At 39.2% G+C, this 14532-nt stretch overlaps 1 protein-coding gene across 2 annotated transcripts; it reads right to left on the reverse strand.

Moving 5' to 3' along the window:
- Positions 1 to 242: 242 nt before the first annotated feature.
- On the reverse strand, positions 243 to 7754 carry tlr3 (toll like receptor 3). Of its 2 annotated transcripts, none has more exons than XM_023334440.1 (5): positions 7438 to 7754; positions 5236 to 5706; positions 4063 to 4257; positions 2048 to 3903; positions 243 to 859 (listed from the first exon to the last, which is right to left on the reverse strand). In XM_023334440.1, the coding sequence occupies exons 2-5, from the start codon at positions 5692 to 5694 to the stop codon at positions 745 to 747; spliced, it is 2625 nt and encodes an 874-aa protein (XP_023190208.1). In that variant the 5' UTR covers positions 5695 to 5706; positions 7438 to 7754; the 3' UTR covers positions 243 to 744. The 2 variants fall into 2 exon arrangements, with proteins under 2 accessions (XP_023190208.1, XP_014328475.1); XM_014472989.2 differs by having other exon boundaries at positions 243 to 976; positions 7438 to 7752.
- Between the last annotated feature and the right edge of the window lie 6778 nt (positions 7755 to 14532).

The raw sequence follows: 14532 nt of genomic DNA on the forward strand, positions 1-14532 counted from the left end.
TGTGTGTACTTTGTTTTTATTGAAAAGTTATGCATTTGTGTGGTTGCAAGCTGTGAAAAGCAGAAAAAGATATAGAAGTAAAGTTTAAGTATTCACATGTCATTATTACAATGTGGGTTTAGAAAACAGAGACGATGATTACAGTAGTCCAGGACAAAATGGGATTGATTTTCTTGCTTTAACATTACGCTAAGTTTTCATCCAGTCTGATTATTTTCTATCAGGTCAGTCTCTATAATTTCTCCTATGGGATTAGTGAAGTATTGTTTTTTTTTTTCTTTTACATAATCAGGCAAGCACTTGGCCTAGAGCGAGTGGGCTAGATTCCAGATAATTTGTTAAAAACATTTATCCAATACTGATCCCAAATACTTAAATAAAATCCCAAACTTTTCTTGCCCTGTTGGTAATAGAAGCCATATCTTCCTTTTGGTAGGCCACTGTAATTTCTCTCCAAAAAGTTATAAACTGAATGATGTGGGGAAAGCTGCCAACCACTGATGCATTTTAACATTCCCCCATGCATTGCCATAGTTATGCTCCTGGTTCCTGGCATTCTGATGTCACAGAATGTGACATCATTCTGTTATGTGGTCAAGTTCTACATCACTGTTCAAGTAGTACACAAATTCTACCCTTTGGTTGAGCAGGTCTTCTGCAAGCAGAATATCTAGGCAGAAAGCAGAAAATAGTGCATAAAGGTAACTATAATCGCATCTAAGCCAGTCAACACCGGGGAAACAGTCACTCCTGCAGTCGATTAGTCATTCCCAGAGCAATGAGGAGCTTCTGGTTGAAGGCAGGGATCCTCTCCTTCTGCGGAGGCCAGTTGAGGACGCAGCTTGGACGCAGCATGCCTCTGCGGAGGAAAAGTGAGCGAGACAACTTGTAGTCGTGCACATCCTGCAGAAAAATCAGGACAACCGAGTCTCTGCTGGCTTCGATGACCTGTTGAAGTGCATGGTGGGCTTTAAATCTGAATAAGGGCAAGAAAAAAATCAAGTGGTGAAAAAGCTTTGAAGAGCGCAATTATAATTTTCACAAAAATGGATGCGCTTTAAAAGATACGTTATGAAATCAAGAAAGCGGTTCATAATTATTTTCTTCAAACAGTACTATGAGGTTGGTGTCAAAGTTCTTCTAAATTTAGTCTGTGCTTAAACACACACCAATGACAAAGAGCAAGTTTTATTGAGCGTTAGAGAAATCCTGCAGGATTTGGCATCAAGCCAACACAGTGTTGGTCTCAACATAGTGGAGTCAGCTTACATGAGGCAAACAAAAAAAAGTAAACTGACAAGAGTCTCTAACGTTGCTACAGAAAACTGTTGTCATGTATGACTTCGCTACACTCCTTTTTTTAATATATATTTTTAAAGGGGCAGTATTATGGGTTTTGCAGGCACATAGTGCCATTTTATAGCACAATCAAGTAAATATGTTAACTTCAGTTGTTCTAGAAATACTGTATATATCAAATATGACTTAAAAGAAATTTGACTTTGATATTTAACACCTTCGTCTCTTTCAAAACTCTCTCTTTCTGAAACTTTGCCTTCAGGAGGTCATCACAACATGGCTCCTATTAACCCTTTAACAACACTTTACCAGTGCTGCACAGAGAAGTAGCTCCTATAACAAGCTCAGCAGATGTGCAGTTCCACCAGGTGTTTGCTAATTGCTGCTGGCTAGTCTGAAGGAGAAGATTGGGAGAGTAACAAGGGAGGCCTGAACTGTGAGGCAGTAGCTGAGAGACTGCAGCTCCAATGAAGAGTCCAACCTGGGCGTTTTGCACAGCTGACTGGTTGCCACGAGAGATTAAAAGATTTCTTAAACAGGCCTGAAAGGATCATAGCAACACTCTAGAAATAACATTATAACATGATGTAAAGCTCAAAAAGTCAATTTTACATGATACTGCCCCTTTAAATTCTTCTTCACATCAAATTTAGAAGATGAAGTTACTTTAAATAGCAAAGCTTTAGAATCTGTAGCTAGTTCCCCCAATGTGGCATAAATAAAAATGAGCAATGTGTGTTTGACTTACTGTCTACACCAGGGATCGTTGAGAAGACGCTCGGTCACCACAAACAAGATTTTTCTAGATTTTCTCATATTATTCACGATGGAGTCAGCCTGGAACATGCCGATGTCAGAATCTCGATCATCCAAGCAAAACCTGCAGGTTTCGTTCTCCAAAGGAACCAGTCGTCTCTCCACCCAGCGGGTGTCTTCCTCAGCGTGTATGACATAAGCGTCATACTCAAACTCTCTGCCCTCCTCCACTTTGGCGTCACTAAATCCTAATGTGCGATTGATCAATATGTTCCAGTAGAACAGGATCCTCCAGCCGTGGAATCGGTAAATAAGGGCAGTGAGAATCAGCATTAAAACGGCTGTGCTGTTCAGCACATAAAAGGCCTGGAATGGGGCCATGTCTTTGCAAGAAAGTTGGTCAAAGTCCATGATGGAGTGATTGAAGTAAAGTATGGGGGTGTTGCACATGTACTGGTCTCTGAGTCCTGGCACACTAGCGTTAGTTTTGTTCAACCACGTGACAAACCACAGGATGCTCTCGCAGGTACAGTCGAATGGGTTTTTTCCCATGACAAGGACACTGAGGTTGCTCATGGGAGTTCTGAACACCTCTGGCCTGACAGAGGTGATAAAATTCTTCTCCAGACGTAAAACCTTAAGGGACGTAAGGTCGTCTAACACCGAGTCCCGTAAATTGTTCAAAAGATTGTTGCTAAAGTTAAGCTCCCTGAGTTGATTCAAATTCCTGAAAGCTTCTCTTGGGATCTCATCCATTCCATTGAAATCCATCTCAAAGCTTACCAGCCTCGGTGTGTGTTTGAGAAACAGGACAGGCCCACCAGGGTTTGCCGTCTTCCACAACCGGACTAAGTTGTTATGTTGGAGCTTCAGGACCTGGAGGTTCTCAAGCCCCTCTAACAAATTCTCTCTGATGTTCGCAATGTTGTTGTTGCTGAGATCCAATACAGTGAGGTTGGACAAAGGCCAAAACGGAGAGGAATCCTGGTTCAAGGTTTCGGCTTGCAGACTCTTTCCCAGCATCAGCACTCTAAGATCAGTCACACTGGCGAATGTCTGCGCGGTCAGATTAATTTGCTGGACGTTATTGCTTATGTGAAGCTCTTGTAACTGAGCAAGACCTTCCAATTCTTTGCCGCTGAATGTTTGATGAATATAATTGCGATCAAGAAGAAGAATGGAGAGACTTTTCAGACAGGAGAAGCTCCCGGGTTCAATTCCCACCAAAGCGTTTCCTTCTAGGTTTAACTTTCTGAGGGGTGAATCGGCAAGAGAGACAAAAAACTTACTGGAGAGTTTTTTGCTTGTGAATATAGAATTGCTCCAGCTCAAGTCAAGATCTGTGAGACTCATCAGACCTTTGAAGGTATTCTCTGTGATGTTGACAAACGGAGTGTTTTGTAACACCAGAGTCTCAAGGTTGCTTAGTGGTTGAAACGTGAAATCCTCAATAACAGGAAGAGAGGGTTTCTGACTTTTCACCAGCGCTTTAGTCAGCTGTAGGTTTTTCAACATTTTTAAGCCTTTAAAAGTTTCTCGTGTCAGGTGCTTAATGCCGTTGCCAGTCAAGTTAAGAATCTGAAGTTCAGAGAGCCACTGAAAGGAGCCATCTTCAATTATCTCAATGCTGTTGCCGGACAGGTCCAGAAGGGTTAGGTTTGTTTTCTTCAAACCTGAGAAGGTTTTGTTTGTCAGATTCGTCAGCCCGATGTTCCTCAGAGACATGGCACTGATTGCTGTTTCAGACAGCTCTGAACAGAGGTCAGATATGAACATGAAGCCCTTTCTGCTACCATTGAGGAATAACATACGCAGGCCTGGAATAGGCTTAAAGCAACCAGGCTCCAACTGCAAGGAACAAACAAACACACACACACACACACACCCCTTATGATGAGACAGGAATGGGGAAACAAAAGAGATAACTGAAATTTGAGTGCTACTACAACTACCAGTTCCAAATTTGACAACAGTATTTCAGTTCCCATTTCTGGGTAAACAACTTACTTTTTGTAGGGACACAGACGACATCAGGTTGATGACATGGAGGGGTGAATCCTTCAGGAAGGAGAAATCCTCCCTTTTCAGAGTGTTGAAGTTATTGTGTTTGAGTTCTAAGGTTTCCAAGCTGGGCAGCTGAGGCTGTGAACCAAGCCTGGCTGACTTCAGGTTGTTCATGGAGACGTCAAGATATTTCAGGTTCTGTTTGTCAGCAAAGGAGAAGAGAAACAGTAGATCATAAAATCTTATAAAACAAAAACCTGATGTTTTTATATAACGTTGGCGTATTTTAGCCTGGACCTAAGAAAACCTAAGACTCAATTAGGATTATTTTCCACTGCTGAATCCAAAAATGACATCCATTTTACTCAATCATGTCAGATTTTAATTCTAATTTCATTTTGAGAAATTTGATCTCCTGACTGAATTGATGACATTTTTGAACATTATCAGATAATTTCTGCTAATATTTCTCATCCAAAAAAGGTCTTAGAAGAAAAAAAAATTTCCAACTGAGTGTATTAATTAAATGTTACAAACTTGTATTTCTGTAAATTGAATAATAAACACTGATAAGGATAAGTACATGTGAATTGAACATTTCGTCTTCATTGTGTAAAATTCTCCGTCTCTTTTCTGTCCTGATGGAATCTCTCCTCCTGCTCATCCCTCACTGATCCAGATTCTCAGGAAACCGAAACATAAGTGAGAACAAGTCCTGCATTTTGATGCTCATGTTGCTCCATAATTCAGAAAGTTGACCAGATTGAGTAAAATCAGTGTGACTTTTGGATTCTCACATCAACATGGCCCTAAAACAGTTGAAAAACTCCAGACAACTTTTTTTCATTTTCTCTGAAATCTTAATATTACATACAACTGATGAAAAGGGATTTTTAAAAAATGCCGGTCTACAGGACAGTATGTCTATTTCTGCAAAGTTTCTGCACTCAGTACTTGGTCAGTGGGATGGAGAGAATTACCCAAAATAAGCAGTAGAAATGTATAATTGTTTGTCATGAGTCTGTGTATGACTTTCTTTGTTTCAACTAAAATAAACTGACTGGAAGTAAATTTGAGTTATTTCCATGGACCTGTACTTAACTGCATAAGTTCTATTAACCTCCCATTTTATTTTTACCATCAACTATTAATAATCAAAACCTAAATCCGATGTACCTGAAGCAAGGAGAAGGGTTCTTCTTGCAGCTTTAACCGGTTGCTGGCCATATTCAGCCACGTTAGTTTGCTGCAGTATTTGAAATTCTCCTTTTGCAGTAAATGCACTTCATTATGCATCAAGTTCAGGGTCTGCAGCAGAGGGAGGTTCCTGCACAGGCCCTCATCCAGGGTTTTGATGCTGTTGTAGCTGATGCTGAGGTGCAAAAGTCCTGTGTATCTTTTGAATGAGTCTGGGGGAGCCGCTGTCATTCTGTTGTGAGACAAGTCCAGGGCGGTGATGTCGCCGGGAAGATCCTGAGGGACGGAGCTCAGGGTGAGGTGGCTGCAGTCTGCTCTGCCATCTTGCACGCTGCAGGTAGCCTTCTGTACGGAGGCGGCGCAGTAATACGGACTCACAGTGACGGTGCAAACAAGGATGACCCATGTCGGGATGCAGGATCGAGCTGCATGCAGCATTTCAAAGAAACTCTGAGGAGACAGAACAAGACAATGTGAGAAAGGTCCAGAAGGTGATTGAGAACATAAAATTACATTTAAAAAATAAAAATCTGTATAGAGTAGTGTTTTTTTTTGTACGGTGCAATGTTATACAAATGCCATCTCAATGCATGTTCATAGATATATGCTACACAAAAGTAACACATTTCCTCCAGATAACAATGAAACTCTTCCAAGCTCAGATAATTATTTAACTAAATGTGGAAGAAGTTCTGCAGACGTTAAGGATTTTCTGGTTTTTATCGCCCTCAGGGAAATAAAACCTGTCATAATTAGATAGGTCAGTAGCATTTATAAGGTCAGACCTTTTTATGTTTTTAGGATGTTGTATTAACCAAGTGCAGCAAGCCTTGCTCTAACAACAGTTTATAGTACAAGTGCTGGTTCTGTATTATACTGCATCTTGTTACATTTAGTTCATTGTACTTTCTGCAGAAGATACAGAACAACCAGAACAAGAACCAACCGTCTCAGAGACAGTTTCTACCCGATAGCAATAACAAAACTAAATGCAATCAAAAACAACCATTAATCATCATGAATGATGTATGTGAGAATGTGGCTGTTCTTATTTTTTAGTTTTTTTTTGTTTTGTTTTTTTGTGTGTGTTTGTTTTTTTTTACCAGTTATTTGTTATTTCTTACATTGTGTGTGAATTGTGAGACAGTTATTTTTTGTTTTTAAGCATATGCACTGACTGACGGCACTTTTTAAATTTCGTTGTTCTTGTGACAATGACAATAAAGATTTATCTTATCTTATTTTACCTGTTTCCTTGTTTTAACCTTTTAAGGTCGACGCCCGCCCTGTGGCGGGCATGACGTCATGTTTCTGTGTGTGTTTTTTGCTCCAATGTGATAATAAATTTTGTCAAAATGAAACAAACACTGTAAAATCACAAAGTTTAGGATGTTCTGAAAATAATGATACCAAACAAGGTAAGGTAAATAGTTTTTATGGTGAAAATATAAGGGTAAATTCAAAATTAGACCAAAACGGCCATTTAGACCCAAGACTCCAAAGGGTTAATCCTGTTGAAGTCTTTCGTCTTTGTGAGCATTAAATTTCCACCACCAAATAAGGAGAAATGTACAGCAGCGTATTAGGGTCATTGAAGTTAGAGGGAAAAAGCATTTTCACCAAAAATGTTCTAGAAAAAAAAAAAGCTTGGATATTTCTGAGGTTGAAGAGTCAAAAATTTGCTAGAAAAAGCTCCGAAATTTTTAGGTTAATTTCAGTCATTTTCTAGAGAAAAAGATAGGAAATTTTGAATATTTCAATCTACAAGGGCCCTAGAAATAAATTAAAAAATTACAACATTTCTTGTTTTGGCAGAGGAGAAGGGGGCACCACAAAGCAAAAGGCTGGGAACAGCCCTGGGTTCACCTCATATGCAGCTACACAGAATCCATTTCTCTGCGGATCAATTCTGCTTCTAACAACGCAAGGTCACAACAGAACGAGACAGATACAAGACAATTCTAACTGTAAAGTTATGAGATCTTTATGAAACATCTAAAACTTCTGCAGTCTTCAGCTGAACTTTCCTGTTTACCAAAACTAATAACACAGCTTGAGTCATTGTTCTGGCTCCACCTATGTGGTTTCAAAAGCGGTCTCACCAAATTTAAACCATCCTGACAATATGCACATTGTCAGAACGATTCTAGTTTTAATCGATAGCCGCCTGCAGATCCTTACCGGTTTGTGTTTGTCTCGGTTTGTGACTTCAGACTGCTTCCTCCCTCACATCGTCGCCACGAATGTGCGCTGGATGCGTGCAGCGGCAATGCCTGAAAATAAGGAAATAGAAAAGGTCGGAATCCAGTTTCACTTCTATGCTTGTCTGGTGTCGTTTTTAACTATTTCGTGTCATAAAGTCCGAGTTATGGCTGGTCAGGTTGTTTTGCGTTCTAAATGTCCTCGTATTTGGTCAGGTTAGTGACAGCCGGTGTTCTGCGGTAGGTCAGAGTGGGACGTCCTGACAGAGAGGGATGAACGTGGCTCAGGTTTTAGGATCCGTTTCCGATTGGAATAATAAAGGGCCATTCCGCTGCATTTCGCAACTCTAATCTACCCTTTTCTTCTGCTCTGGTTTGCAATTTAAAATATAATATAAATCTAAAATATCTTTTTCAAAAAGAAAAAAAGTACTTTGAGGAGTAATTTTGCTGCACCATAATCGTTTTCCTTTTTAGTCAATGAATATTATTTGTAAAGCATTCTTTCTTTCTTTTTTTTTTTTTTACTTTTACTTGAGTAAAAATATATTGTAGTCATGATATTCTCACTTCACTACAGTTTTTGGGAACTCTGCTTAGAAGCACAAGTACTTTAGCTCATAAATGTTTTGTTTTTTTTAAAATCTTATTTATATTAATTCACTCTGTTGTACAAGAGCTTAAATATGACCACTGAAGTAAACGTAAAGGAGCAGTTTTCATTTACTCTGAAGAACAGCTGCTGCCCACAATCAGCTCAGTTCTTTCATGGCAGAGAAATGTTGTCCTGTGTGAACACATTCCTCAGCTGCGATGGTAAAATGAAAACAGCAGGCCGGGTTTGGACGCACCCAGATCTGCCACACCTTTCTGACTTTGTCTCTTTGTTTTTTTTAATTCTTTATTTGTTTCCTTGTTTTTTTTTCTTTCTTTAAATAAAATATTTACCAATAAATTCATCTGTTTGTTTTCTGTTCATTTTTTTATATGCCGCATTGTCGTAAATGACTTAAAATATAGACATTAAAGGTCGAGTTTGCACTTGAGGAACCACTAGAGGGCGGCAAAGTACTACTTTAGCACCATACGGAATTTTTCAGTTTGAATGAGATGAACTTTGTTCTGCATCTGTATGTAACCATCTCTGTTACATACTGTTGGATGTTTTATCGTGGTGTGGTGACACAAATAACTGCCAGTAAAGAGAATGTTGCACTATTTTCTTAATTTTGCAGTTGGTTAAATTTTTCAACATTTTTGTTTCCTCGAAAGCAGCCATTGGAAACAAAAACCTTCATTTGGATGTTGTGACAAACAGAAAACGTTTTAAAGATAAAGCTGCATGTCTGTCAACTTTACACATTTATGGACTGAAACCTTTACCCATTCTTTTTATTTTTCAGAATTGCTCAAGGTAAGTCAGAATGATATGTTTAAAAACATCAACTTTCAGGCCTTGCCTCAAATTTCCAGTTGCATTTAGGTCTGGACTTTGACTAGGACTGTTGCGAAAAGTGATTATGCTTCGATTTGTTCTCTTATAACTCTGCCTGGATGTTGGGGATTGTTGTTGTCCTGGAAGCTGAACAGTTTCACTGAAGAACGTAGCATGTTGCTGCCACAGCATGTTTCACTGTGGAGGGTAACGTATTCAGCTGAAGTTCAGTGTTCGTTTAACCACAAAGTTAAAAAAGATACTAAAGATGTTTAACCTGAACTCATCTGGCCAGAGTACCGACTTCCACATGTTTGCTGTGTCCCTTAAATTGCTTGAGCAAACTTTAAATGGGACGTCAGCTTTCTTCTTGCTGCTTTTCCACAAAGACCATATTAGCTTGCTCTAACATAAACTCTCACTTATAAGGACACTTAATGTGGTTTTAGTCCATCTCAACCATTAGTTTATTCATGGCTCCGCATTATTATTCATAATGAAAATGTCAAATTAAATATTAAAAAAATACACAATAATGTGTATTCAGCAGTACATTGTTGACATGCTAACTTTAATTTCAATCTTCTTTGTGTGCAATCATTCATTGGCCAAGGTCATAATTTATCAGAAACCATTTTTACAGTGATGTATTGCATAGCCTAATAAAGGTTGTGAGTAAATGTGATGAACTAGATTTATTCTTCTCTGCATGTTGTCCTTGCAGTTTTAGGCTGTAAGTAAGTGCATTAGTGTTGACATTTAAAATAGTAATAAATCTGAACATAATGGAATTAGCAAGTCCATTTTGTAAGGTCAGCACTGATGGAACAGCAGAAATGATCTGCTGCTGGCGCTGAAGTAATGTTTAGCCATCATGGATCAACGCAACCGTCCTGTTCTGTTCTATCACCATTAGCCTCCTGGATTGATGAGATTCTTCACCAGAAATGATAAGCCATTTTGTTACCAAAAGGCAATTTAAATCACAGCAGGTAGCTAAGAATATCAGTTGCAATGCTGCAGAGTGGATATTCCATATTTCCAGAGTGTCATCAATCAAACCAGATCCTCCAAAGTTTAAAGTTGTAAAATCTCAAAGTCTGAATGAAACTAAGCATTTATTCAACAATCCCAATTTTAGTGTGTTTTTACTTTGTTTTATGCTGATTTCTCTTTATAGAAGAATTGACACGAATTATTTCAATGCCTTTTCAAACAGAACAAACAAAAATGGAACAAAATACCTGTTGCTATTTTTATTCCCACTCACAATCACAATCACACAGTTTAAGACAATGTAAACAGCATTTTAATGGGCTTCTGGCACAAGGCTCTGTACACCTCTTTCATGGAATTTCGAGCAGGGACTCCACCATCCCTCACAGATTTTTGTGCAATTCTATGGTACCTGTTAGTGTCTAGAATTTACAGGGTTTGTGTTACGCGCAGTGACCCTCAGTCACTCGCCGTTTTTCTTCTGGCACGGGGCTCCGTTCACCTCTCACGGAATTTCGCTCTGGGACTCCGTCATCCCTCACGGATTTTTGTGCAATTTCAACATAGAATCAACAATCAAAACATGACATTAAGTCAGGTTCCATCATTAAATTTGTAATTGATTACATTTCAAATACAATCCTAAACAGGTGGGTTTTTAGTTGAGATTTAAACGAAGTCAGTGTTTCAGCTGTTTTACAGTTTTCTGGAAGTTTGTTCCAAATTTGTGCATAGATTTTAATTAAAGCTGAAGGTAACAATTAGTTGTCTGTGCTATAAAATGGCACTATGCGCCTGGAAAATACACAATACTGCCCCTTTAAGAATTTTTAAAGATAATGTTTGTGTTTATTGTAATATAATCCTTCAGTTGTAAAATTAAAGCATGTACATTTACAATAATTAGAAAGTGCTTTCCACACATTTCCACCACACTAAGCTACATTAACACCTTCCGACCTTCTGTTTTTTCCCTTCCTCCCTCCCTCTGATAATCAGCAGGTTGTTGTTGGGGCAGATCTTAGGCCACCTGATTGGTTCATGCTGCCGCTAAGCTGAAGCAGCTTACATTACAAGGCTTTGTGCCAAAGACTGAACTACACAAGTCCTGTTAAAGGCAGGGCTAACTTCTACTGTAAGCTTTATGGCTGTGGTTGTATATGCAAACTCTATAGGACAGACAATGATAGTGAAATGAACTGAGATATAAATCACAAGCAGGAAATGATGCAGAGAGAGCTGGTGTGCCAGAAGACGTCCAGCTGAATCATACGGTGCTCTCAGAGACAGAAGGGGGAGAACTGAAGCATGGAGGGTGACAGCAAGCAGGACAAGGCGAGACTGTCTACAGAATAACTTTGAATTTGGATGGAAGTGGATCAAGTAGGTGGCTCTGATCTACACGTTTCACCTACTGTAGCCGGTGCGTCCTGCCTGCCTGCCTGCCTGCCTGTGACTGAATGCACTCATGCAAAATGGATAAATGGAAGGAGGCAGCAGCCTCGTCAACAGGAGTGAGAGTGCCACATTCTTCATCCTACTGGACCGGGTGAAGCTCCTCTCCCTCATTTGTAGAGCGGATCTCTGGAGTGTTGGGATGCCTCGACACAAACAGTGAGTTTACCCTTCCAGTTACATAAAGACGTGTATGAACCTAGATTATATAAGCAAGCACATTAACTCAGATAGAAACATTATTATCATCCTCACTGCATCCTGAGGAGTATTACACACCGGTGAGCAGTGAAAGTACTTCTGGTTAGTGTTTTTTTTTATTTTTAGATTTTTGATTTGTCTGTTTTCACCCTAACATTAAATCTAATGCATGAAGTTGTGATTTCTTGATTTATATGAGTTCTGGGAGACAAACAAACACCACAAGATTTAATAAGAAATCAGAAAACACGTAAAAAAGCAGATTAAAACCTTTATTAGGTCGATCTTTTCAGACAATCTTCCTGGCTGGTGAAGCAGAACAACCGGAGATGATCTGAGTACAAACGCACATGGATAGCAGAGAAATGTAGCATGTTCCCTCAGTCCTCTGCAGAAAAAAAAGCCCACTGCAGTATCTCTCCCCCTCCCCACTATGCTAACCAATGATGTTTGGAGGTCAGAATCCCTGATCTGCCACTAGTGTGAGCTGCTGCCTCACAACATGTTTGGGAACAAAGTGCCTGTTACACTTCAGAGTGTAAAAGGAAGGGGAGGATGATGTTAATAAGTGAAACATCTGAGCATTTTTTTTTTATTGCACTTGGACATTTGAGGGGATGCAGCAGCATACCTCTCTGTAGACAGCAGGAAGTGACATTTTCTCACATCCACCAAAACAACTAGCTGATGTTCGAGGTGTTGAAGATCCCCAAAGAGTGCAAATAAGAAAAACATTAATGAAATTAATGAAATTAATATGAGCAACAACAGCTGTGATCAATTCTTTTGTTTTCCTGAATCTCCTTTATTTATTTGTACATGTTGTGTGCTTTTCCTCAACGCCTGGAGGCTCGGTAAGTGCTGACTCCGGTCTCCTCTCGCTATAAGTGGCCTCTGGGGCCTGACAGGACATCAATAGTCAAGTGGAATCAGCAGCATGGATCTACTATGGTTCTGTTCACTCTCTGCGGTGCAGCTCAGTGAAACGCAAGGAGTGAGTAATGTAGTGGGTAAAGGGCGTACGGGGCTGTGAATGTGCCAGATCCAGTGTTGACCTCATCAGGGGTGCGACTCAGGCACCGCAGCGTAAAAACGTGTTGCAGGAATTACTGCAGCGAAATGATGGGATGGGAAGAGAAACCTGTCTGTAGCTTTAGTTTTAGGCTAAAGCTACATAAATACATGAATTACACTCAGAGGCTTCAGCTTCTATCTAGCGAGGTGAGCAAATATAAGATTGGGTACATTGTGTTTCATATAAAAACTTCCAAATAAAGGAATATTTTATTCTATTAATTTAATACCGCAGTGAAAATATGAGAAAAATCAAACTTCACTTTAATAAATTTAGGTTAGAGAATAAAGTAAGAAATTCCATCTTTCACAATGTGATCATCCTGCTGCTTTACTGGTGGTACCAGTAAACAGGCCCTGCACTGTAAAACACAGCAGCCTTAACATGTGAGTTAATTCATTCTTCAACTACTTGTGGATATAAGAGCTGCAAGAGAGCAATCAGAGTTACTCAACTGGACCACTTTCTTTATTTCACCAAAGATGCACATTAGGCTCAGTTATCTATGGATCTGAGCATCGGAAAGGAGCAAAGAAAACCAAACTTCAGAGCTTTTTTAATACTTACTGATGTTTTTCTTTTTGGTCAGGATTCCTTTGATGATTGTTAGAACTTAGGAGCCCTGGTGTGGTTGGCACTGTGGCCTTGCAGCTTCGCAACAAACTGCAACTTGCTCTCATGTTGGTGTGTTTATCTAAAGTTACAGATCGGATGTGTGGGTGTGATACTTTATTCTCATCTTTGTGTGTGTGTGTGTGTGTGTGTGTGTGTGTTTGAATGGAGCTGGCAGTTAGGATACAGTTTGTCCAAGACAGACCAATACCAGGTCAAGACCTCAAGATACTTTAACTCTCTTACAGGTCTTTCATAGCGCACGTCAAACGAAGTAAAATTTAAGTTTGAAATAGTTTTGTTGATATGTTGCAAATGCAAAAAAAATGATCTAACTATTCATATGACTCAGTTACTGTCTCTTAGAGCAATAACTCAGAATCCACCAACACCAATACAAATATTTAATAAAAGTGCAATGATCCTTTTACAAATCCTTACTAAAACAAAATTAAAATAATCGTATCAACAGATGAACACATTTATCATTGATGGGAATTTATTTTACTTGTTCGTTGTTTTGAATTCAAATATACATCCTCTTTAGCCAAATGCACAAATATTTATCTGGGTCAAACTGATTCAGTAAATCAAATTGTTTTGACGTAGCAGTGCCAAGCTGTTATCCAAAAAAGGAATAAGGATTGAAGGAGCTACATTCCATATAGAGGGAAAAAATGAAACTGATTTGTCTGGCCCTAAGAGAACAGAGGGAGGGCAGGCAGAGAACGTACAAGCCGAGGAAAAAAGGAACATTTAGAGTTTGATAGGAGTGAAATTTTCCAAACCGTTTTCCAAACTGCTCAAAATCCTTTCAGCATTTTCTTATTTGACACAAACAGCTGGGCTTTTTGACATTTTTATTGCTCTTTAAATCATCCCACAGTGACTTAGTCTGTTTATTGTGCATACTTTTTCTAAATGTGAATGCCATTCTGTGTCACCACTGCTGTGTGTTCGATCTGTATTAATCTCTTCCTGTTTGGCTCCTGGTAAATGTCCCGGCTCGCTCTCCTGGGAGTGCAGGGATTTATTGAGCCATTACTTAATTAGAGGCCCCGAGAAGAATCTGAAATGAAATCTATGACTGGATTTACAGCCCATAAGTGTAATAAACAGAATTCTAAGGTACATATTTATCTTCATAGATGCTTTCCATGTTCAGTCTTGTTAGTATCTTGGTGATTTTATTGATGATGCCAATGCCAAATTATAGAACATCACAATTATTGTGTTATCATTATTTTTGGCATGATTTTAATATCTTGGTATTATGCATGTTTAATGCTCAGAGTCACAGG

Source organism: Xiphophorus maculatus, chromosome 5, assembly GCF_002775205.1.
Source record: "Xiphophorus maculatus strain JP 163 A chromosome 5, X_maculatus-5.0-male, whole genome shotgun sequence".
Lineage (NCBI taxonomy): Eukaryota > Metazoa > Chordata > Actinopteri > Cyprinodontiformes > Poeciliidae > Xiphophorus > Xiphophorus maculatus.

Excerpts from the sequence above, each read along its gene's own strand:
- tlr3 (XM_014472989.2), bottom strand. The coding sequence starts at position 5,694 with ATGCTGCATGCAGCTCGATCCTGCATCCCGACATGGGTCATCCTTGTT. Across the intron at positions 4,258-5,235 it reads AACCCTTCTCCTTGCTTCAG|AACCTGAAATATCTTGACGT; the intron begins GTACATCGGATT and ends GCTGACAAACAG. Across the intron at positions 977-2,047 it reads AACGATCCCTGGTGTAGACA|ATTTAAAGCCCACCATGCAC; the intron begins GTAAGTCAAACA and ends GCCCTTATTCAG.